The sequence below is a fragment of the Crocodylus porosus genome, unplaced genomic scaffold (genome assembly GCF_001723895.1).
Source record: "Crocodylus porosus isolate Cpor-Errol unplaced genomic scaffold, CroPor_comp1, whole genome shotgun sequence".
NCBI lineage: Eukaryota > Metazoa > Chordata > Crocodylia > Crocodylidae > Crocodylus > Crocodylus porosus.
In genome coordinates, this window is record NW_017728886.1 from 197,085,875 (window position 1) to 197,111,424 (window position 25,550).

Genomic DNA, 25,550 nt, shown 5'->3' on the forward strand with positions numbered 1-25,550 from the left:
TGCTCTCTCTCATTTTAACCCCAGTATATCTCCCTTATACAAAAATAACTTGTCTTTCAGTTTTCATTGAATGTTTGTCCTTATTACAGTATTTGCTGCCTCAGTGGTTTTCAGATATACAAAATAATGAAAGTTCTTAATTTTTCTTTTTAGATAGAGATCACAAATGATGTGCAGTCCCTTTTGCTCGTGATGGTGGCTGTCATGGTGGCCAAGATGATCGGTGACTGGTTTAACCTGCCCTTGTACAGTTCCTTACTGAAGCTGAAATGCATTCCCTATTTAGACTCAGAACCTTTTGCTAGCCAGAGGAAAAAATGGTGAGATCTTATTTTGTTGGTTTTAAAGGTTTATGGGCTAAATTCTGTTCTCGCATATAGGTGTGGCTCAGGACCTGATGCTTTGAGGTGTTGAATAAAGGAGTAAAGACAAGGTTTTATGTTGCACACATGCAGTGGACAAGTCCTACATATTATTTGCATACCTGTGACATATTTCTAGATGGATTAAGACCCTACTATGTTAGATGTTATACAAATGCAGAAGAAAATTGCTTATGCTATAAATCTAAATTACCTTGTTTGGAAATTAGTTATGTCCATGATTAGTGTCCTAGCAATGTCTAAGACAGTGCTTAAAATAAAAGTGCAGTTGGTTTAATTCTCTAGATTTTAATGGAGGTTTCCTCTGAGATTTCTGAGAGGTTCTTCACATTTGTTCCTTTTTTTTTAGCGAAATGACTAATGCCTTGGGACAGAGGAATTACCATACCAGATCTGAATGGTTGTTAGTTGAGTTCATTAATCTGTCTCTGACTGCTCTGTACCAAATCTTTATCCTTATAAGAGGTGGTTATAGAAAAACTGGTTCATAGGCAGAAGTTTCTTCCAAAATTCAGGCAATTACAGCTCAGAAGTTGAAAGTTGAAAATAAGAGGTTTTATATCCCTTATATTTTTATTTTAACTAATAAAGCTGTATGTATGTATGAGTAACGAGAACTGACAACTGTCTCATTATTCATATATCCCATTTTCATTAGAATGTTCCCATGTTCATATCATAAGTGAGAGTAAAGAGGAACTTCTGACTATTTCTTAGCCAGTATTCATTATTTTTCTTAATTATAACTAAACTGATTATCCTACTTCTTTCTCTGTGTAATATTCACTGACAAGGAGTGAGGTACAGCAGTCTTAAGGAAACTTGAGAGTAATCCTTGTTGACTCAGACAGGTTCTTTCTGTTTACCAGTTCTATTTGAATAATATTTCTCCAGAACCAAGAGCTGTTTGTAGGTGCCTACTACAACCCCACTGATTTCTCTCCCTGTTGTGGTCCATTGGATAGACTTGTATCTTCAAATGAATCATTGAAAGAATCAGAAATGTCAATGGTTTTGCTGTCCATACTTTGTCACTTTGCTCCAACTTTAGTAATACTTGAAAGCCTGTCTTAGCATGGGGGATGGGGGGGGGTGGGCATAAACTGTGTTTGACACAAGGGAAAAGGAGCCAGCAGTGTGGTAGGAGGAAATAAAAACAATCTGTGAAATTATGGATGTTCTCTGTATGTAACATGGCAGATAAAATAGAGAGGGAAGAGGCCACAAAGTTTCCCTTAGTATTCCAGTCAGATGACATAGCCATGGAAAGAATTACAGCTAGTTTCCCGAGTTCAGAGCAAGATCCCATATATATATGAAGGCATAGAAAAATATATCATTTCAGTCATTCCACTCCCACTCTTTTCCCTTCCCTCTCCTTCCAGGACCAATTTTTCAAAGAGCTTTCTGACATGGCTGAGTCCCTTGACACATTAATGGTCTTTTAAATAAGGCAGATGCATCATAGTCCTGGTAAAGATCCCCAAACCGGACATTCACCAGGCTACTGTGTTGAGTGTCCTGTGTTGGCCTAAATGCTCTCAAGCGTCTCTTGGTCTGAGTAGGCTGTGGACTGAGTAGACTCTTTACTTGGCCTCTTTGGCATGCTTCCTGGGCACAAGTTTCTTCCTCCTTTGGCTGGTTTGAAGTGGAGCCAAGGTACCTCTGGTCTTGAAAGGATCCCTCTCTGTTCAGACCAACCGTCATTTGTCCCGGTGAATCCTTTCAAAGGTTCCAGACTTGCAGATTGTGGTTTTTAAAGCCTTCTGTTAATACCTTATTTCTTTGTTCTTGTTTATATTGATGTTATGATTTCTAAATTCCAGTCCCTATCAGAGAGAAATTGTTTTGTTGGGGGTGTGATCAACCTTTTACCTCACAGTGTTCCCATTTGACTGGGATCCACTGAGGTTTAATGGCCTTCCGTTGCCCCTAATCCCAGGAAGTGTATGACACAGCCCTGGTGCCTATGATAGCAATGGCAGACTCCACATTCTCTGAGTCATTTAATACTGAGAAGTTTCGTAAGATCAACCAGAAATTAAAAGTTGACACATTTCCCAAATCATTGCAGTAGGAAAGATACATGGCAGTTCAATAACTAGTAATGACTTTGTTTGAAAGCAGCTGATAAATTATCTAGCTGTGTGTGTGTGCATGCCCAAATAACTCACACAGTGAAGACATCTGTAATTTCTTCCTCAAAAGCAAAATCAATTCTATTTGGCTTCTGTACTGAATGAAACTAGAAAGGTTTTGGAATATGATGACTATATATTAATGGAAAGGACAGTAATTAAGAGGCCTAATTTGGGTGACCACCCATCCCTAATTGGGCAGGACAGTCCCAAAATAGGAAGGTCAAATCTTGGTCCTGGCTGAATGATTCCAGGGGAACATTTGTCTTGGATTCCTTGTATCATGTGCAGGGATCTGTTTTTTCTGTTCACCACAGAAAAATGTGGGAAATGGCAGGTTTTCCCTTGAAGGCCAGCAGCATTCCAGCCTGCAAGGTGCTGCTTGGGGATTGGGGGAGCAGGATGCAGGGGGTATCGCGTGCATGTGTATGTGTGCTCAAGTGCACGTGGCTGGGGATACAGCCAGGTGTGTGGAGAGTAGTTCCCAGAAAGTAAGTCTATGGTGGGGGTGGGGAGCATAGGTTGAGGCCTCCACAGTGAGGGAGGCAGTGGGGCAGGGGTGTTGGCTGGGGTGTTGCCCAGCTGAGTGGGTGCACGGGACCCACAGCCAGGGTGGGAATGCATGGCTGCAGGGACAGATGTGGAATGGGGAGGTGTGGGCAGCTCATCCAGGGGGTTGTGGGGGTGAGGGGAGGGCTGGTTCCCTGTTGCTGGTGCATTCCTGGGGAGGGGGCACATACCCCCCCCATTTGTGCATGGGCTGGGGTGGATGCGGGTTGCCTACTTATGGGCTCTGGGCTCCCTACCTTGCTGCTCTCCCCCCAGGGGCTCCATGGCCCAGCAGGTTGGACCTGGCATGGGAGGGTGTGGAGGCTCAGTGCTGCTACTGTTGAGAGGCCTGTGCTGCCATGGTGATGTGCCCCCTGTCTGCCCAGCAGTAGTGCGGGGTGGTGGTGGTGGCACTGAGTTGTGCCCCCTGTTGCTGCTGGCAGCACTCCCAAGGCAGGGAGTGCCTTGTGGTTGGTGATACGTGGCTCCCAGGGGGAGGGCAGCAAGGCAGGGAGTCCTGAGCCTGCAGTGGGCAGTCTGCATCTTTCCCTGTCCCTCATGGGCTCTGCTCCAGCCATGCTGCCAGGGGAGTGGGGTGGGTGGGTGGCAGGAAGGCATACATGTGTCCCACCTTTCCATTTTGAAAAGGTGGTCACTCTAGGGCTAATGTGACTCTCTGCCCCAGGGTTGTGGGGGGTTAAAAAGAGAGGGGTAGGGCCACTCCAAACCCAGGAAAACCAGACCCAGACCAACCCAGACAGCTGGATTGAACTATAGCCCCTAGACAGCTTTTGAGGACTAGCAGGAAGGCAAGTAGGAGTGAGGAGCTGCAAGGCAGGAAGCATGTTGTCCAGAGCTGCATGGAAGGAGCAGGGGAGAGGCCCTGCTCCCTAATATGCTCCATGCATCATTGAAAGAGGCCCCAGGGAGATTGTGGAGGAGCCTGATCTGAGTGTAGCTGGGAGAAGTATTGACTTCTTCCTCATTTAGAAGATGGGTTGAACTGCAGATTGCAATTCTAATTACCATGTATGTGTGATGAAAATGTCACTTTGTGTGGCTTAACAGCATCATACTGTACACGTGCAAGTGTTTTGGGGGTTTTAAATGAGTTTGCATTGCATCCCGATGTAGTTTAGTGTGCAGTGTTGCAAATTGCAATAATGCAGGTGTCAGCTCACTACCCAGATGTGGGAGCAGAGGGCAGGCTATGCCGGGGTGGGGAGGGGTGGGAGAGGATCGGTTCCCCTGCTGCTTTTGCCTTCAGGAGGCTCCTGCAGCTGCCAGGACACTTGGGGCTTCATGGGAATGGCCTGGCTTGGCCCTAGGGCAGTGTGGGAAGGCAGCAGGAGAGTGTCTGGGTTTGCTGGTGGCAGAAGAAGATGGCAGGGATAGTGCACAGGGTGCTGCAAGTCCGGGCAGGTTGCCAATGGCTGGGTGCTACCATAGCTTGGAGGCACCCAATCCAATACTTTCCCAAGCCCACCTGGGCTTCCAGGACCCTGTGCACCATCTCCACCGCCTTCTCTGGCTGCTAGCATGCTCAGCTGCCCTCCTGCTGTCTTCTTGCACTGCTCCAAGGGCAAGCTGGGTGGGCTGGCAGCCAGAGAAGGTATCAGAGACAGTGCACGGGGTTCTGGAAGCCCGGGTGGGCTCAGGAAAGTGTTAGATCAGGTGCCTCTGAGCTGAGGCAGCACCTGGCTAGCTGGCAGCCCGCCTGTGTGTGGCCCCACATCCCATGCATCATCCCCACCACCTTCTCCAGTCGCCAGCAAACCCAGCCACCCTCCTTCTGCCTCCCTGCACTGCCTCAGGGGCAAGCCAGCCTGTTCCTGGGTGGTCCTAGGCATCCTCCCGGGTGGGCTGCTAGTGTGCCGGGTGCTGCCTCAGCTCAGGGCTGGGGAAGAGTTGTATTGAGTTGGATGCTGCTTCTGAGCTGGGGCAGCACTTGGCCTGCTGGCAGCCCACCCAGACGACCCCGGGGGCCATCACCACTGTGGAGGGAAGGACTGGGTCCCCCCGCAGCTCAACATACAATGAGCCCCCTATAACATACACTCCAGCTGTTCGAGGGCTGCTCAGCCCACCAGTGGTTCACACTCTGGCTGTGGGCAGGCTCCGGCTCTGTGGGGGAGGGGGAAAGGTTCGGGCCCCTTGCCATGATGTGATGGAAAAATTTGAAACAGTTTAGTCCTCAGGGTTTTATTCTATACAGGGTTTTTATTCTTTTCAATTTAGGGGGCATAGAATAAAACCTTGAGGATTAAACCTCTGTCACGTATACAAGCATCCCATGTGTATAAATAAATACAACCTGTTTTGTTAGTAGCCTCTTATTAAATTGAAGTATTTGTGGGAAACTGAGTCACCACTGCCACACACCCGCACTCCCTTGCAAGACAGGTTACACTAAAATTTTAGGCCTTCAGAGCCTATAGTTTAAGAAGCACAGGTCTCTTGGCTCTATGGATCTCTTTTCCCTCCCAAAAATAGATGCTAGGCATAAAAAAAGACCTACTTTATTAGATCATCTTGTTCATCCCTCTGCTGAGCCTAGAGCTAGTCTTCATATAAAAAATATGTTGGATTGAGGCTCGGTCCATGGATTAGTACATGAACAGAAAGGACTAACTCATCCTCAGAGGTATTTTAGGTGCCAAACTCCCATGGAAATCCAATGGTATATTGCACAGCAGATTTTTCTGCATGTGCAAATACATTCAATGAACACATGTTTCTAACTGTAAAATCAGGAGTAAGGCATTTCAAATTCTTCTGATGACCTGAGCCTTAAGTCATTTGCTGACTTCCTTTCCATGTAGCGGAGAGACTCCATTTGTTTTCTAAGTATGTACATTTCTGAACCTTATTTATTATACTCTCTGTTACATTTTGTGCCTAGGATGATAAGGTTCCAAATACAGCTATACCTAATACATGTTTGTTACAGTGCACTATGACTTCCAGCTATACTGCACACCACTATAAACACCCCCCTTATAAAATCTAGTTCACTGGAACACTCAAAGTTGCTAGCTGCTAGGGAATGCTTTTTAATGAGGGTAAAGAGTACTTGAACACATCTACAACTTGGCAGCTCTTCTTGCTTTTTATAAGCTACTATACACTTCAGAGAGAAAATATCTTAGGGGCTGCTTTTTAATGAGACAAGTTTACTTAAGAGCTGAGTGAATCTGGTGCCAGTAGTTCTGTTTTGTTCTAGCTTAATATTAGGCTTGTCAAAGTTCTTACATAGTCTCCTGGGTGTTTCTGTATTGCATACCTTATGAAGCTGCTTTTGGGAGCCAACAATTTTGGCTGGAGTGTATGTTATAGTGGGTTCATTATATGTTCCTTATTTTTTTAAAGCATATAAAAGGTAGCCTTATATGAAACATCCATGGAGTAAGGACGAGATTTTTCCTTTCTTGTTCTACATTTTTCTGAGCCCAAGCTATAGAGATTCAGATTTCAAAGTATGAGAATTGTTTTGGATTCAAGGCCTTGGCTTGGCCTAGTACAAGGATAGGGGCAATTAGTGTGGTTTTAGATTTTGAAAATCCCTAGACTTTCAGGGTGATCAGCTCTTGGGTTTTAGTTTGGCCCTGGATTTTTTGTAACAACTATACTAAAAGATTCCTTACTTATCCTGCTGACACAAGTGCTCATTCATACACAGCTTTTCCAGGCACATATGTCACATTGTCTTGAAACCAGTGCTGTTTATTACATACTTTAAAGTTTATATCCAGATGGGTACCACAGTAAAAGAAGAGTGGACTGAGAATTTAGTGTACCTAACCCATCTGTTTGTAGAGTTCCTAGGGCAGAACCTTGACCATGTTCTCTTTGGGAACAGGAAACTTTCCAAGTGAAAGAGCTGCTTTCATGGGAAAAACTTTGGGCTGGTATAAAACTATGTAAGGGATGCGTCAACTGGTGGGTAAGATTGTTCAACATTACGCTTGAGCTAAAAGTGACCCCTATTTCAGAGAATCGCAAAGGTGGCATGAAGCCATAACTTATGCAGGACCTTGATTTTTAGTAGGATTCTGTTACCTAAGAACTTACTTACATAGTTGTAAAAGAAATCAGTCGCCTCATATCAGTTAAGGTGTTTTGATCATTCTACTTTCTTCTGCAGAAATCTCCAAGTTATGCTTGCTTCCAATCTTCACAAATGATTTCTGAGAGACTCAGATTAATGGTCTGAATCGGAGGGAGAAGGATTGCTTATATGTGAATATGAATGAGATGATGTTGTACTACTGAACATTCACCTGAATACCAAAATATTGTATATGTTTTGGTTATCTGGCAAGTAATCATAAGAGGGTTATTTAGCTTTTTCATTTGCATGATATCTGATCTTTCCAAATATCCTTGCTCTCCCTTTTTTAATGCATATTAGTTTGGGCACTAAACTAACTAACTATTGCACAGTTTAAGCGTATTAATATAATGTTTGTTCATAGACAACTTTAATACATTTCTTAATATTCATTGAACTGAAACAAAATATAAGAACGAGTGGATTTTTTATATAGACACTATGTTTTGATTTAGTTCTTGGGAAAAATTTTGTAGTCTTTGTGTTCATGCCCTTTGTTCTTAGACCCTGAGGCTTGCCTTGCCTTGCCTTCAGTACACTCACAGCACTTACTGCTCGTAATCAAGTCAATGGTAATGATAAACTGTCATGTTTCTAGGTCTCAGCTTTTCTCTGAAATATAGTCCATAGTTTACCAGCTGTGATCATCAAAGCCTATTACGCTTCATCAATTCCCTGCCAGTAACAGGGGTCTCAGGCAATGGTAATGTTTTCATCTCTCCTGTTCTCCATCAGTGGCACATTTTTTTTTTAAAGGACCGATATAACTGCCCTACTTTTATTTATTTATTTATTCATTCTTTAGATTTATATTCCTCCTTCCCTCAGAAGACTCAGGACAGCTTACAATAAAAGACCAAACAACCCATGAGATAGGAAACAATGATGGACTTCCCGACAATCTGGACTTCTAAAACTCTCTCCCACTCCTGCTTCCCTGCCTATCACTTGGGACAGCAAAACCTCTAGCCCATTGTTTCCCAAATTTTTGATAACTTTTTTCCAGATTCAGATTGGCTGCATGCTTCACTTCCTGGTCCATGTGCTGGATCCAGTCTTTGGACACTATCCTGCTGATCAGGGCTTCTCTGGCTGGGGCCCCATCCAGACTGTTTTTGTGGCACACCTTTTGCAAATCACTTCTCTAGCCCTTCCCAGTGTTCCCAACCTCCATTCACTTGTAGGTATAGAAAACCAGGAGCGGATCCAGGATTTGGCAAAGTGGGGTTCAGGAACCATCCACCCCCACTCCCAGCCTCCTCCTCACCCCACTTGAACTGAGAGGGATGCACCCTGCCACAGCAAGCTCTGGGGACTTTGTAAAAAAGTCCTCCATGCTTACAGGGACATTCCCTCCTAGGAATGTAAATATCATATAAAAAAAAAAAGTCTGTTTAACCTCATCTAATTATACTGGGTAAACAGTTAACCGATAACACAGCAGCTCGGACACAGCTGCTGCTGGGAGCTGCTCCGGACTCCCTGGGCTCTTTGAGGGCCTTGGGGGGTAGAAAGTGGGGTGAGGTGGTGGCAAGCCTAGCCAGACAACACAGCCTATGAAGCCCCATGTTGGGAGGGAGCATCTGTGAATGAGCAGCTAATTGTATAACTGATGAGGCATTAGGCTGCCTGCTGTTTTTCTCTTAGGCTATGGGCACTAATCCCTGGTCCTCCTCCATACTCTCCTGCCTGCCTGCCCTTCTTGTTCCTGCTGGGGCACTATGTGGCTTCCCTTCCTCCCCTTCCATGCCAGACTGTACCCCACCCTGTGCTAAACAGTAACTGGTAAACTATCAGTTATGGGTTATCAGTGGGTTTATTGGTTAAATGATCCCTACCCTCTCTAACTCCCCCTTCCCCTTTCCTGGTGCTGCTGCTTTCCCCACTGTCCTGGGGGAGTAGAAGCGTCAAAGCCACTCCTGCCCACACCAGCTGGGGGACCTGTGGGCTGGGAACAGTAACAGCTGTAGCTGGTGAGAAGTGGGTTCCCCCACCCTGCCTGCTTCTCTGGGGAGCAAGTGCAGGAAAGGGGAACCCCCTGCCTACCACATGCCCTGCTTTCACTGTTCCAGCAGCTTTGAGGCTGTGTGCCACCCCAGACCAAGGGAAAGCAGCAACAGCGAGGGGAAGGGGTGAGGGAAAGGTAGGGAAGAGGATGTGCCTGAGCATGAAAGGGAAAGAAGGGGGGGATTCTTATATGTTCTGAAGACCTTAAAAAATCTCTAGAGGCTCCTGGGCTGGAACCAAGCTACTGTACCCCCTCTAGGTCCGCCCCTGTCAAAAACGTCTTCCTCTACCCCCTTCCATCACCCACCCATTTCCATGCCCCTGTTTCTCACCGATGGGAAAGCACTCTGCCCTTCCCCAACTTCTGTCATGATCTGATATCCTCTTTGTTCCACAGAGGGGTTGTGGTTGTCCCTTCAAATTGACAAATACTTCCCACCCCACCACCCAAAGAACATGACGTTTGATTCAAAAGAACAACAACAGGAAAATAAGGAAATGCCTTCTGCCACTGCCAAAAGGCAACAACAAAGTATGCCCTTCTGTGTCACCCTTTGGTAGTATCCTGAGAGCAAAGCAGGTCCAAAGGTGCCTGCCCTAGGGAGTCCTGTCAATTCTGGAGGGGCTGCAGGCTAGCCAGATCCTTCTCCCTCAGTTGTGATGACCAAGAAGTCTTTGGGCTTGATTTAAAAGGATTTGGATGAAACTTAGGTGATGGTGGTGGTCATGTTGTGTCCTGACCTGGATGGCCTGGAGCATACCCTGCCTGCTTGCTCCTGCTAACACACTCTAAACTCAGAAGTATGCCAGTGAAGCTGATGAGAGGTGTCCCTTCTGGCCAGTTTCCAGCATGTTTGACAGATGCTGCTAGGGAGGTCCCTGGAGATATCTCTTCAGCTTACTTCTATGTTTGGAGCATGTGTGGAAATGTAGATGTGCAAAACTTTCTCAGGGCTGTCCCAGGTGGGGTAGGCTGCTACCATTGTGAAGACGTGCCAAATGGCTAGTGATATACAGTGGATGTGTAGGCAGTCAGATGAGGGAATCTAACAACCAAGCCTTTATGGTTTGATGAAACTGCAATTTCTTAGCGTTACTTTACACTAAATCCAGCAACAGTTTTTTAAATTTGTTTTCAGTTTCTGAATCTGAACATTTGCTGGTAGAAAAACTTGAGATGTGAAAATATAATAAAGTCTAATTTTGAGATAAATAGGCATATTTCTTTTTGCACATGGAAGGCAACAAAGGAAAGAAAGTGTAAATTAGTGGTCACCAGCCGGTCGACTGGGGAGCCCCTGATAGTCGATTTCAGTCTGGGGATTCAGCCGCCTTGCCCTGCACACACATTGGAAGGGGGAGGGGCAAATGTCCCCTGGGCCTCCACCAGGGTGCGTGCAGCGGCAGGACCCCCACCCCCGCCATGCACCTGAATAAGCTGCCTGGGCTCTGACCATCCCCTAGTCCGGCCCAGCCTGACCAACCCCCACTCGCCCCGCTGCACTCCCTCCCTAACCATGGAGGCCTTGATCTGCCTCCTCTCCCCAGACTGACCTGCTGAGTGGGGAGGGGGTGGGCATGGTAGATCCTGGATTCCCCTTTACTTCAAAAAGTTATCTTTACCATAAAAAGTTTGGAGACCGCTGTTGCAAATGGTTAGATCCTGGGACATAGGAGGATATTTGAAGGTAGATTTTGGGCTTGGCTTGTGAGGGGAGTGTGCAGATTCTCTTTAAAGGAAAGCTCAAGAACATAGCTCTGGTTTAGTACATAAGGTTCAAGGTGTTAACAACAGCCAAGTCAGGAGTACAGGTTAAAACATGTTTGTTTTCTGACCCAGTTAAGCAGCACAGTTTCAGTTTGTAGTGTGGAAGGGACTTTGACAGTGGTGCCAAGTCTGGCTATATTGGATATATTTGGATATAGGATAGAGGCTTAATATGAGATTAGCGTTTGTCCTTAGCCTCCATTCTGAATCACCCTTTGTACGTTAATAGCAGCTTTAGCTAGCCCTACAAGAAAACTTTTGGATCATGTAGAACTCTTTCCAAAAATATCTTAGTCACTGCTATAACTCATTTTATGTTGAGGGAGGATGACAAATGCATGCAGATCCTCGATATGTTTTCCATTTCAGAGGAGCCCTGTGAAACTGAAAGGAGTGACTTTGGCATACTTTTTACAGAAAGAAATGCACTACAGTAGCATATGGAATTAATAACCTTTATTTCAGGCTTATAGAGTGGTAATGTATGAGCCATTCCAACCTTCTACAGGCTGTTATGTACAACATGCAGAGTGACTTCCAGCTGAGGGAAGCTTAGCACAGTTTCTACTGACTCAGCTAGAGGGAGACTTCTTTTTGGCTCACCTGGTAAAATAGGCTGCCTCTGAATCATGAGGGCGCCAGTTCATCTTTTAGATGTGGTAATGTGCAGGTGCAACACCCAGTGATCTTCCCACTGGATGGGGTATTCCACTAACTGGTTAAGTCTGCTCTAACGTCTGGCCACCAGTTGGCAGTTTATCGAGAGTTTCCGCTTAGAAATAGCCACCCCCACTGAAAATCCAGCTGTGTCAGCATAGCAGCCAACTGGATGAGCCTATTTTCATGAAGACGTCATTAGAAATTATTTGAATTCCAGCAGTTTTTTAGTGGGTCTGATTCAAAGCTCATTGAAGCATTTAAGTGTTTAAATGCTATTAAGATACAGTGTGGAGGCAATTACTGTATCTTCTTATTCTCCTTGGCACTATTACCAGATTCACCTTAAGTTAAAATGAATTTGCTTCACTGACAATGATATCATATATAATCTCATCTCTGTTTCGGCCCATCCCTCTCTCTGCCTCATCCTCACGAATAATAATTATTAGTCATTGTGGTTGTCATGTCACCATTTATTTGCAGAGGAGGAAACAGATGGTTCACAATTTTTGATTAATATTAACTTATTCGTCATAGGGAATCATGAGAAACCAGGTATTCTTTGAGAAATAACATAAAGCAGGGGTGGTCATCCTGTGACATGGCTGCTGCAAGTGGCATGGATAGCCTCTATGTGTTACATGGCAGACTGGGGTGGGGGAATGTAGCTCAGTGGCAGATAAGGCAGGGAGCAGAAAGCAGAGCACCAGATCAGGCAGGGTGCACAGGGCAGGAAGCATAAAGTAGAGCAGCAAATTGGGTAAGAGGAGCATGAGAATTCCTGTTCCACAGACTTGGTCCCCAGCCAGGCTCTGATCCTGACCCTGGTGGCCCAGACTCAGAACCATGATGTAGAAGATGGGGGCAGCTTGGACAAGACCCTCACTGAGCAGGCAGACATCAGCAATCCATCACCAACTCCTGGTAAGTCTGTGATCCAAGGGGAAAGGATGTGTTCAGGTGCCTAGGGATATGAGGAGGGGCATGGCATGGGGAAGACTTGGAGCTCTGGGGTGTTTCATGGCTTGCAGGCACCTCGGGCCTTTAGCTGTAGTGAAGTGCCTAGGTGCAGGGGTTACGGTCAGTGCCTCTGTGATTTACCAGGAGGGCTGGGGGCATTGTGTTCCTCACAGTGCAGGGGAGGTGTGAACTAGTGGCACACCCATACTTGGGCTGCAGGAATTGTGTATGGTTTGATGACCAGTCAGGGCACTCAGTGGCCTAGTCAGGGGTTAATTGGTTCATGTGAAACCCTACCCCTTCCCAGCAATGACTGCATGAAGCCCAACTCCTGCCCTAGCTGCCTAATAATGGGTGCCACCCAGAGATGGGCAAAAGCTGCAGGAAAGTTCATCTAAGTGCAGTTATTTGTACTTGCATTTTCTCCATGCTGCCTGGCCCTATTTCCTCCAAGCCCTGCCAGCTCTCCACTGACTCAGGGGCTCCCCACAGCCCAGCTCTCTGTCACCTGCTGAGCTACAGCTCCCATCAAACTGCATGGCCAGGAGAGAGCCAGCAGTGCTTGGGGGAAATGGGGCCAGCAAGCATGAGCAAAATGCAATTAACCATGAGTAACGGTGCTTAAGTGAACTTTCCCACAGCTTTTGCTCAGCTCTGGGTGAAAGGTGCAGCCCTCCCCAGGGAAGGCTTGGAGGATGGAATCGGATCAACAGGGGGTTCTGCTGGCTGGGAGAAACTGAGGCATGGGGGACTGAGGATGAAGCTGACTGTGCTGGGTAGTGCAAGAGGGAGCCCAGCCCCCTATGCCAGGTAGCTCCACTGTGCCCTGCCCACTTGATTCTAGCCTCTTCCCTCTGACCCATTCAGTGCAAAGGTCTATGAGTGTGTGATGAGACAGTCTAAAGTTATGCTGCCACAGTTCATCCCCCTAAGCTGCAAGCATGAACTCACTAGTAGTGCCCAGTGATGAAGTGGCATCCAATACTGTACCTGCAGTGCTGTGACTTTAGCTTCGTTGTCTTGTGTTGCATGCTGCTGGGCTGGCATAGTGCCCATGGCAGTATCATTGTCCTCAAGGTAGTGCCTTGCCAGGGCCAGAAGCTGATGCCATTGATGCACAGATTGCTTTAGGATTACAGCCATTTCAGTAAAGCTGCTGGTGATCTGATGCCAGCTGGGGCAGTCAGTCAAGGAGGGATTGTGAGCCACCTGGTGCTCTCCCTGGCCAAGGTATTTGAATTTGTTTCTGTGGATGATTAATCAATCAATGCTTTCTTCAGTCCTCTCCCAACCCCCATCCCAGGATGGGAACAAGCTTACAGCCTATCTCGAAGTATTTGGTCAAAGGAGATCTGCTGGGGCTTAGGGAGAAATGTGGCCAGGAAGTGACCCTGGGCAAAAGGTGCAGTTCTCTTGGGGGATGGCTGTGTATATGGTCCCAGGTCTGGGGTCCCGATCAGTTCAGCAGCAGCTGTCACAGTGGACTTGGTTGGGGGCTCCCCGTAGGACAGCTATCTTCTCGCCCTCCCTGTGCCGTCACCTAGAGCAGGGGTGGAACCCAGATATTCTGGTTCTTAGCCTTCTCTGGTCACCAGCCCTTTAGCTCCAAGTCAGAGCTGTTCAGGTCAATGATTGTAGTAAGCATGTGACTGCTCAGAGAACTTTCTCAGTTCAGTACAGCAAAACATTCCCCCTGTTTTAGCATTTGCAAATTGTAATGTGTAACAACACCCTTACTCAATGGCACATCTAGAAAAGGTGCTTGTGGGTTAAAATTGTGGCCTCAGTGAAGCCAGCAAAAAACATCCATTGATTTGAATGGGGCCAAGATTTCAGCCCAGGTCTGACCTGGAATTATGCCTTTGCTGCAAGACCATCTTTCCATATGAAAGGGTCTGATCCTGTGAGGCCCTGAGCACTCTGAAATCCCTGTCTTCATCTTGCTTACTGTAATCCTGACTTCTGTGGTCTCCTACATGTGCTCCAGGAGGTGGGGGGCAGAGGGAGCACTCTAATTAAATCACCTAGAGCATCACGTCTGTCAGTGTCCCCAAGCTGAAAATGGTGGTGGGGGGTGCTTTAACTAAAGCTTATCCAACAAGCTTTAATTAAAGCGCCCCTGCCACCATTTTGTAAAGTGCCTCCCCAGTGTGGTAATTGCCACACTCTAGCAGTAATTGGAGCATATCAGAGCAGCCTCAATGCATGCGTATAGGTTCCCCTTAAGTCCTAGATATCCACATATCAGGTTCTGAAAGGTCATCTGATAAATTGCACCTAGGCATTGAGGTGCCTATTATTATCATTCATCCCAGCCTGGAAATCTTTCAGCTACCATTTCCAATGCTAATCTGTCCTTCCTTGAATCGAGGAGAGTGGAAAAGTGAAGGTGGCTGGTATAGCACATGAGGGTGGAGGCCTTGAATGAAGCATTCATAAAAATGGTCCCACAGGAACCTTCTGTCTTCTGTCCAGATTTGGATTTGTTTTACTGGCACAGAACTGCAAGAAACTTGTCATATTATTGCATCTGGACTACAAGAGACATTTTAGTATTTGCAGATTTCCTTTGGATATTATTCTGCAGTGTGATCCATCCAGAGAACACTAATTTCCTCATTTGTTCAATTATGAAAGAGTTCATGGGGTATTTATTTTAGTGCACAGCTTACATGTTTCTCTCCATCTTTATTCCTAAAGATGTTTATTTGGAACATTTCTTTGCATTTAAATAATATGCATGATATCATTTTGGGAAATTACTTTCTCTGACTTCAGGTGGTTATAATGCCAGAACAGATGGATTTTGCAGAGATCTTAGCTTTTTAAGTGAAGGTTTTCACAACATTTTGCAATGATCTTGGGAAGGCAGGGATTGCTGAAGCTGTAAGAAACATTTACTTTAGTTATCTATCCACAAATAGATACTTACTGCTGTATCTCTCTTTTTGTATGAATGAACTCTTACTCGTGTGTGTGTGTGTAGATGCACTTAAGTATTACAGACACAGATATATATAATGTGTACAATTCCTGTGCATCTCCACACACTCATATACTCTATTTACATGCATCATATATTTGTATTTGTTTATATGGACAGATATCTTGCATTGACCTATGGCTGATAGTTAATTCATCTTTACCTTTTGTCTTTCTAATATCTACCTATTTACATTCTCACTGACATCCAGCCACATTTAGTTTCCTTCATTCCTTAGAGTCTCAGACCAGCAGAGACTCCCTATGCCTGAAACCTTGCTAAGAACTTTTTTTCAGCCACTCAGTTGGTCTAGTAAAAGATATCACAAACGCTCAGAGCTGACCCGAGCAGGGTGCAGGGCCCTGGGCAAGTCAGCCCATGTGGGGTCCTGCCCCAGCTCCGATCCCACAGCCCCAGACCTGAAGAAGCTGCTGCTGCTATGGGTGGGGGTGGAACTGCCACTTCACCCAGCTCTGTGCCACCGCTGCTCCACCCAGTGCTGCAGGGCCTCCCAAAGCGCAGGGCCCGGGGCGGTTGCGCCAATTTGCCACCCCCCACCCTCCCCCCGGATGGCCCTGCATCTACTCAAAGAACCTTGCCTGCCTATGTCCTTAGACTAACATGGCTACAACCAAAAACCCAGCTTTAATTCATCATAGATACTTGTCTCTTCTGTTCTGTCGGTTTCTTCAGAGACTAATATTTCCAAGTGTTGAGAACCCACTTTTTAGTGAAGTCATTGGACATAAAAAGTGCCCTTTAGTAAAGGAGGGTTTAATGTGTCTCAGGATTAGGGCCTATAAGCTCTACAGCCTCTGTAGGACTTGGTCAATTCCTCCTATAATTTTCCATGTAACTCTTCACATGGTTTTAGGATTTGCCTAATAGGAAACTTATAATGGGCTAAAACAGTCCTATTTTTAAAGAACATGTGTAGCAAGATAGCTTTTCCTGTTTAGAGTGATTTAAGTGAGAGAAATGAGCTCTCCAGGCCTAAAACTCATGTTCCCCAACTCCTGAATCACAGCGAGGGAAAGTTAGGTTCAGTCCAGAACTGAATGTCTTGAGTCCTTTTCCTACTGAGATGCATTTCTTGATTTGGTTAGAGAAGAATAGAGAATGGCATATGTAGTTGCATTTCAATATTTATTTGTATTTTACTGATTTTGTTTTCAGTAGCAGTTATCTTTAATTGATCTTTTGCTGATATTTTTTCATAGGCATTGTAGTAGACAATCCTGAGATGGGTTCTGAAGGAAGAGAGAGCAGTGTCTTTATGAAGTAGTTCAGGGATACAGAATGCAAGAGAATGCGCAGGAGAAGTAGTGGGAAAGTCCAGAAGGAGTTGCCATTTCTGAGTCTGTTCACATATTCGCACCATGGTCTGTGCAAATGAAGTCAAGAATCATGTTCTTTATAACTGGCATCTGGACATAATGTGAAATTGAGTGTCTCAAGGCATCAATAGGCTAAGCTGCCACGTGGACACCTCCAGCACAAAATCATGATAGCGGATGATTTTTCACCTGCTTGGTTAGTAATCCCATACAACTTAATGTTGAACTTAACTTCCCAGACTATGAGCCTCATTTGATGTTGGCCTTTCATCTGCACAGACGTTTATACCTGTGCAAAGATGGGAGTACTCTGGTACTGTTATGATCTGATGCTCTTTCATACCATCACAGACTAAATATAAAACACTTCACAACAGAGAATCAGTCAGGCCCTACTTTTTAGTATTTTTTTTGGTAAAAATTAAAATAACCCCAAAAACAAAGCTTTAGAAATGTGTCTACTTTCTAGACATCAGTAGTTCTTTTCATCCATTTTTTTTTCTTTGCTTTGTGTGTTTTCACATTGAAGAGCAGTAGAGTTTCCCAACAGACATTTGGGACCACGTAGAAATCCATTTGTCATAGTGCTATAGTAGTTGCTACACAGATGCAGCTTGTAAATCCTCTCTGGGAAACAAGTGACAGAGACATTCAGCTAACCCAAACAACACATTTCACACTTAAGTGCTGTACTGTCTAGGTGAATTCTAGCCTCAACAGCCAAGTCTTCTCTCACTCACACATCTTGGAAGAGTCAGGCCTAGAAGATGCTGGGAAGTTTTCCCTTTCAAGATCAATATGTGTATCTGTTAACTGTATTGAGCAGAGACTGGAATCTTTTGCCTTCTGGTTTAACTAGGAAGTGATCTCCATTAGTGCTGGGTTGAAAAGTAGACAGCTTTGAGTCTTAAACTTATCTATACTAAGGAGTTGCATATGTTTATCTAAAAATGATATTAAATGGAACTAGTTAAACCAGTGCAACTGGTATGATAGATATACTGAAGTCTGCTTATACCTTATTTCTACTGTTTTGGTTTATTTTAATAATCAATTAAAATGAATTTCTTTTAGCAGCCTGATTTATGAGAGGTAAACTTTCAAAATCAATTTAGTTTAACCAGTATACATTTCTAGCTTAGTCAATCCTTATACAACTCTTGTGAATTGATTTTACAGGGAGCTGTTTATTGAATATTTAAAGACCCAGTCATGCCACCCAAATCAATAGAAAATCTATTGACTTGAATGGCTGTTACAGTACTAGACACCCAGAGCCATATATAATGAAATATCTACTAAGTGATTCAGTCAGCTTGCAGATGCAGGATTTGTGTTTGGTCTACTTTCATCACTGGTCTGTTTTGCAAGAGAAAGAGTATCAATTTAAGTGTATTTTAAAAAAGAAACAAGGTTCATAGTTATCTAATATGCACTGAAACATTTCTATTAACTTAAAAAATGAGAATAGATTTTAAATGGAAACGGCTCCCTTTAATGTTGTGATTTAGTGGAGTTGCTTGAGAACCAGAATGTGAGCATTAATGAATAATTATAAAGCAGCAGCATTTTGAGACCTCAAAGATGATATTGTTAGTTGCAGTAGCTGCATGGAAATAATTAAACTAATCAGTTCAGTTTCATTCTGTAAGCCGAGAGTATTAGAAAGCAAACATAAATGTTGAATGAGAATTAGACTGAAAAAATTGAACAGTTTTAATAAGTTACACCATTTATTTTTCCCATCTCAATAGTATCTCTTTAAACTAATCTGTCTTCGATCTCTGTTATTAAAATTTGGAATTGTTTGGTTTAAATGCTTTTGGCAATGGCCACAAACATGGGGCAAATCCCAAAACAAACTTTTGAAAACTATTTATATGAGATCCAATAGCCAGTCAGAGTAATAAAAAATGGTTTACAAAAAGCCCAAATAAAATCCAATGCTGTTCTGAGTATCATGGCCCGTAGCTAGTGAATAGGTAAACATTCTCACCACATAAAGAAAATGATTCAAGTGACTGCTAAAATAGGAAGGCAAGTATGCAAATATACTGAACAGGGTAAATTGCTTGTGTTCTCATGTAACTCAGTCTTAGAATATATTTGAGTTGGGATTTAAAAATTAACTTTGAACCCTTTAATCATTTGAAATTTGATCAAAATTAAGAGTAAACTATATGTTTCAAGAGGAAAAATGTTCCCTTTAATTGAATTGTTGTCTAAGAGAGCTCCATATTATGATTAGATTCTTTTGCAGTTTACTTCAATGGGAAAATTTTTCAGTGAAATCAATAGCAGCAGGATCAGAACCTATGTTTCCATTATTCATTTCAAGATAGTTTACAACTTGGGCATATTAACTTCTTACAGGATGAATGCCTCTTCAAATTAAGGGGCAGATATTCTTTGTTCTGCATTGTATTCAGAGGCATGCCCCAGTATGCAGTTTTCAAGCTATGCAAAAGGAGAGCTGTACTCTGTTGAAAATAGAATCTGAAATGTTTGTGCCCTTGGAAATAGTCTAGCGTTATTGTCCAATAGACTATGCTACTTAGGAATTCCCACTGGAAACTATTTCTCTCATGCCCTGTAAAATAAAGATCTGTGTCAGGACATTTTAATGTCATGGCATTACCTAGGAAGTGCCACCAGGGCCAAATTCTCCATTCTTCAGTATATGAAAAAGGTATACAATACCATAGTTAAGTATCTGTCATTGTTTTAAGTCTGAAATCTTTATAAGGGACTTTGAACGAAACAGTCTGAATGGTGAAGCTAAGGGAGTTGTTTTATAAATTGATTTGATTCTAATTTGACCCTGTCTTTCAAAGAAGTAGAATTTTGGCAAGGGCTAATTTTGGCCAGTTATGTTTCAAGATCCCTGTTTTCAGACCTTCTTTCGTAAACTATTTTGTTACAGTTATTTTTCTAAAGCAGTACCCTTTCTTAAAACAATGGAAAAAGTAAATAAAAATTGCTTCTGACATTGAGTAAAAAATCAGCACCAAAGGATGGAATTGTTTTTCCTTTAGTGAGTTGTCTTATGTCTGTAAAAGCTGACCTGTGATAAAGCAGGCTCTGTGTCTACAATAGCTGCTATAGATGTTTCACGATCTCGGGGAAAGCCAGGAATTCTTAACTATATAACAAACCAGCTGTTTTCCTAGACTAACAACTGATATGAGAAAACATAAGGATATTTTGTGGCATATTGCGATAATTAGAAACATTTGTCCTGAACGTAAATTAACAATATTAGGAAATGGAGGAAGAGGGAAACGCAGATACTCTCTAGTGGTGCAGAAACTGTTTCTCAGCAATCAAAATAAATGGTTAGCGAAGTTGTTGTTCTTCTCTAATCTGCTAAAACTGACTTGCACATTTTTTTTATTTACTAATTCTATAGGTTTTATATAATATAGGAAATGACCATTATCATTAATTTTGTATTTATGTCTATTATGCTATGTATAACACGTTTTAAATTAGTACAGTTAATGATTTGTGCAGATGGAACTTCAGACAGACATACCTAGCTTTTCTTTTTAGTATGTTTTAGCTGGTCTATTTAAATGCTGGGCAAACAGGGATATTTGCATTTTAATAAATCAGTTGGCTAAGTACAGTGATATACCCAACAGTAATAATGGCCTGGTTTTGCCAGTGATCTCATGGGGTGCTTGTACATGTGACAGGGGTTTAGTCCTTCAGGGTTTCATTCTATGCCCCCTAAATTGAAACAGTTGGTTTCATTTTTCTGTCACTGTGTACATGTCATCACTCTTAAATCTTATGAAATGCTCAGTGCGTAATTCACAGTAAATTAATGCAGGGGGCGCTGCATAACAATCCACCCCGCTGATGTCTTTGCATTAAATTATAGCAGGGGGCACCTATAGCTCACAGCATGCTGACATACAGATGCCTGAATGTGGTGCAATTTCATTACTTTAAATAATTGAATTAAGTGTTGTTTAATTAAATTAATTACATTATTTTTCACACATTTTAACAGAATTTAAAATTCTGTTAAATTTTTTCACCAATCTATTTTAAAAAATATTATTTTATTTTATTTTATTTTTATTCTTTTCATTCGTACATTTATTTTTATTCTTACCTTATTTTTAAATTTTCCTATTTCTGTGTCATCAAGTAAACTTTTTGTGTGTAAACTCACTTTTTAAAATTGTACTCAAACAACCACCCCTACAAACAGGGTGCTGAAGTTTTCCTATCGCTTATAATATGCACAAATCCGTACCCCATGAATTTCTTATATATATACATTCCCAGGCATATTGGAGTGTTGTGGTGTGCTAATTGGAACGCTGATAATTCACCCCTGCATTATCTCACTGGGCAGTCCTGGAAGACACTTGAAGCCCCCGCTTCTGCACCCACATTCTTGCACTCACATACCTGCAGTGTTGGGGGTCATTGATTTACTTATTCAGTCTCAGGAGTGCCCTGAGGGGTGGCTCTTCCCCCCACCCAGCATTTTCCTGCTCTGCTCTGGCCCAAGCAGTTCATGTGTAAGCTGCAATGAAGTGTGAACCTGGTGGGGGGCACCTGCAAACCGTGCCTTAGCAGAGTGGCCATTTCTAAACTTGGAAACCTTTCCAGCTGGTCTTATAGCAGAGGCAATGCTGTTTTGTGGATATTGGGTATTGAGTTAATGTGACCAGTGCTGGTAATGCATTTTAATATCCTTGCAACATTTCACCCCGTGTGCACACAAAGCCAAGAAAAACCTTTAGACTTCAGTCTTCTCTGGCTCCTCCCCCTTTCCCGCACTAAAAACAATGCACCTAAGAGATGGCCAGAAGTGCTGCAACAGCATTTTTATTTTATTTAATAGAAACACTTGACGGTAATTGCTGAACATTTTAGCATTCAGTACTGATCGATAGGTGGCCTACAGAGCACCCTCACCATGTGCAGCAGCCCAAATTTACGTGACAAAGCAATTCTGCACAATGGCTCCCCGACCAGCATTTGCATGCTGATCGTAGGTGGCACCATGCTCAGCCTTCCCATGTCTGTGTAGCCACTGCCTCCTGCACTTCCTTAGACCAGGAGTCGTTGCAAACCTCTCCACTCTTCTCACAAATATTGTGGAGCATGCAGGCTGCCACAATGAATGCTGTAATGTTTTCTGACTCCACCTTGAGCTTGTAGTTCAGTGACTTCCACCATGCATTCAGACCACCGAAGGCACATTCAACAGTTATCTGGCATTTGCTGAGGTAGTAGTTGAATGCTATCTTTCGCTGGTCAGTAATACATCCTCCATATGGCCAGGGGCAGAAAGCGTCTCGCAATTCTGGTCAGAGCATAGCAACCCTTCTCTTGGTGACTCATTTTGGCCCTGAAAAATAGAATCAGTGGAGGCGCTGAAGAACAAGTCATGAACCCTAGGTTTGGAGCAGCAACCAGATGCATCTCAAAGTCATGGCTCCAGCCAGGCCCAGGAAGAACTGGCAGACATCTGGGGGGACTGGAAGGTTCTGATGCAGCTGGAAAGTCAATGAAATAAGCCAGTCTGTGTGTCTGTTGCTGAGGAAATGAAGGATTTCAGCCACAACTGGGACTGGGCACAGTGCTGCAGCAAGATGAAGGCCCTGAAATGTGCTTTCCATTGGGCCAAGGACCAGAATTTTTGTTTGTGGGCAGGATGCACAGTAGCCCCATTCAATGAGCAGCTGTCCTGCATTCTCACAAAGGATGCAGGTGATGCTTGCTCCCGATCCTTCGGCATGATGGGATTACAGGATGCCACAATGTCACCTAGTCTGCAAGAGTCCAGAGACTGTCCTGTCACTGCAGCAGGCAGTATGGTATGCACTGTGCAGCCTTCAGGCAACAATGTCAGAGAGGTGGGGGCAAGTGCACGCAGCAGCTGCAGGACAGGAGAACCAAGACAAAGTTGTTTTGACCATGACCCCACTCTCCCTGATACTTTTCCTGCATAACCCAGAGGAGGAGGATGCATCAGATTCCATGCTAGTACTGTCCCCACATTTGTGCAATGTGTCAGAAATTCCTGAGACCCAAAGATCAGTGTTGGTGCTGGGGACACCTGAGGATCCACGCCTGGGGACTTGTAAGTTATGGGAAAGGGTCATTGGGTGACTAGGGGCATTGCTTTGGGTGACTAGGAGTTATGGAGATCTAGCCCGACTTCTGTGCCAAGGCCAAGCATGGCAAGGTGGGAGGTGGGGTGTTAATTTTGTAAGCAGCAGATACATTCACTGTTCTCAGTTCTGCAATGTTTTGCTTATATGGGGGTGGATATGTTTATATGTTTTGCTGAGCCCTCTCTTAAGGTTGCTTGGGTGTGTGGGGGGGAAAGCATTAATTCATTTAGTGGCAGAAATTTGTGCTGCTGAGTGATGTACAACGAACTCCTTAGTGGACTGAGGAGACATCTGGGTTCCAGCATAATCATTCTTTGCAGGTGGCTGTATTAATTTGCCAAGTAACATGGATGCTGCTTGGTGATCGCCAATAGTCTGTCTGCTACAGGATGTGGGGATGAGATCTTTGATCACTCCCTCCCCCCCCACATTCCTGTTGCCAGCTACCACATCTGCTGGAATTTTGGGATGTGCACCCAAAGCACGGACATCAGCATGGACAAGAGCTGAGTGAATGTGTGAACACTGCCACAGGCAATGATGTTTAAAACGAGCATGATGGAAGCTTTGGTGGCAGCTTCTGAATCATGAGTATGGGGGGATGAACTCTGGGAGGTGTATAGAAAGGTTGAAGAGCAAGAGGCAGCAGCTCAACAGTACATCACGGCCAGCACAAGGGAATTCCTTGACCTGGCCAATAAGTGTTGTCAGAATATTGCCTGGAGCCGGTGAATAGAAGGCAAGTATAGACAGGAGCTCCTAGACGCTTGACTTCAGCCCCTGTTTGTGAGCTACCTCTTCCCCCACAACCCCAGACTAGTCATGTGACATCCACTGTGCATGCCCCTATCCATAAGCTGACCCTCACAGAAAACCCTATCTGTGATCAGCTCCCAATAGCGACAACCTCAGCATCAGCCACTGTGCCTTCAAGTGAGGGACGCTCCTACTATATCAGGACAAAGAGAGTGCCGCAACACTTTAGGGATGAAGTGGAGGGTGAGACAAGGGGGCCTGGGGGGAGGGGAGGAGGGGGGAAGAAGAGCTGTTGACAGGTGATGGGTTTTTAGTTGTTAGTGCTATGCTGATGCATCTGAAGCAAATTGGGGAATGGGCATTGTGTTCCCATAATATTTCTGTTTTGCTTCAGTTAATGACAGTAAAATAAATGCTTTGGTTAAATTAAATTGAATTTTTGTCCATGTCTGTCTGATGACATGGGAAGGGTTGTAGAGTGTGGGCGTGGGTTCTGGAGGGGGGGAGGTAAACCAAACCAATGAAAAACAGGCTTTTTTCAGACGCATTGTACTAATGAAAGAGTACATGCCCACTAGGGCTGTGTGAAATTTTGGCAGCAGTTTCATTTGGGGGGTGTTTCTGCCTGTTTCAGTGCCCGAAACACTGAATCCAAAATGAAATGGAAGGCTCCAAAACATCTCCAAAACTAAAGGAAACCATCCAAAACATTTTGGAAATCTTTTGGCTGTTTCGGAATGTTTCTGAGGTGCCCCCAGGAAGAGTTGGGCACAGCCCCGCAGTCATTTTAAAGTGCTGGGAGGCTGGGGCTGGGAGGGGGATGGGGCAGCCATGGGGCTTCTCTTGCAGCTCCCCACTCCAGGGCAGAAGCAGGCACAGCCAGAGGAGCCACAGGAGAAGCCCCCATGGCTGCCCTGCCTGGCCCCATCCTCTGCCCAGCCCCAGCCTCCTGACACTTAAGAAAAAAGAAAAAAAAAAAAAGGCCTGCATTGACTGGCTGCAGCAGTGGGGATCAGATCCTCTGAGAGCTAGTGGCAGAGCCCCCCTGTGAGGCAGTGGTGGGCAGCGGGTATTGCCCCCCTGCTTGGCACCTGCGTAGCAGCTGTTGCATCGCGCAAGTGCTGTGTGGCTTGGCAGGTCACTGCATGCTGTCTGGGAGCTGGGCCCACTGCAGCTCTGGTGCTGGGCACTGGTTGACAGGTAGAGCTGCCTTAGCTTTCAAATGGCGTGCAGCGCCCTGCTGAGCTGCGCTGCACCCATGCAATGTGACAGCTGCTGTGAGGGTGTCGAGCGGGTGGTGAGATACCCACTGCTCTGCCCTACACATGGGGGCTCTGCTATGAGCCCCCAGAGGCCCTTATCCCCAGCTGGTAAGTGCAGGGCTTTTTTTAAGTGCTGGGAGGCTGGGGCTGGGGCTGGCCAGGGCAGGAATGGAGGATGCTTCTGCCAAGGCTGGGTGGTGGTGGGCTGTTCCAGTATTTTGTTAATGTGGGGAGCACTAATTGGGTGGGTACTCTGAGCGCATTGACCTTATCAGGAGTCAGAAGTTCAACCAGATGACTGACAGTATCTGAAGTGAAGAATTGAACCAAGATAGTAGAAACCTTTATTTGCACACCAAAAATTAAACAAACCACAGAACTTTTATAAGACAATGAAGTGCAATTACTACATAACAGTATTCTTTTTTACTACCGTAACAGTGTATGAGCTGTGAAAAAAATCAATCTAAGCAATAATAATTTCTAAGTAAAA

General features: G+C 44.5%; 1 protein-coding gene across 2 annotated transcripts in view; it reads left to right on the forward strand.

Moving 5' to 3' along the window:
- Positions 1 to 25,550, forward strand: part of LOC109318551 (chloride transport protein 6-like) — a 124,886-nt gene that overhangs the window by 71,847 nt on the left and 27,489 nt on the right. For both annotated transcript variants that reach the window (XM_019547878.1, XM_019547884.1), the window contains exon 12: positions 154 to 320. In XM_019547878.1, the coding sequence (XP_019403423.1) occupies positions 154 to 320 (167 nt within the window). The remainder of the gene's footprint in view (positions 1 to 153; positions 321 to 25,550) is intronic.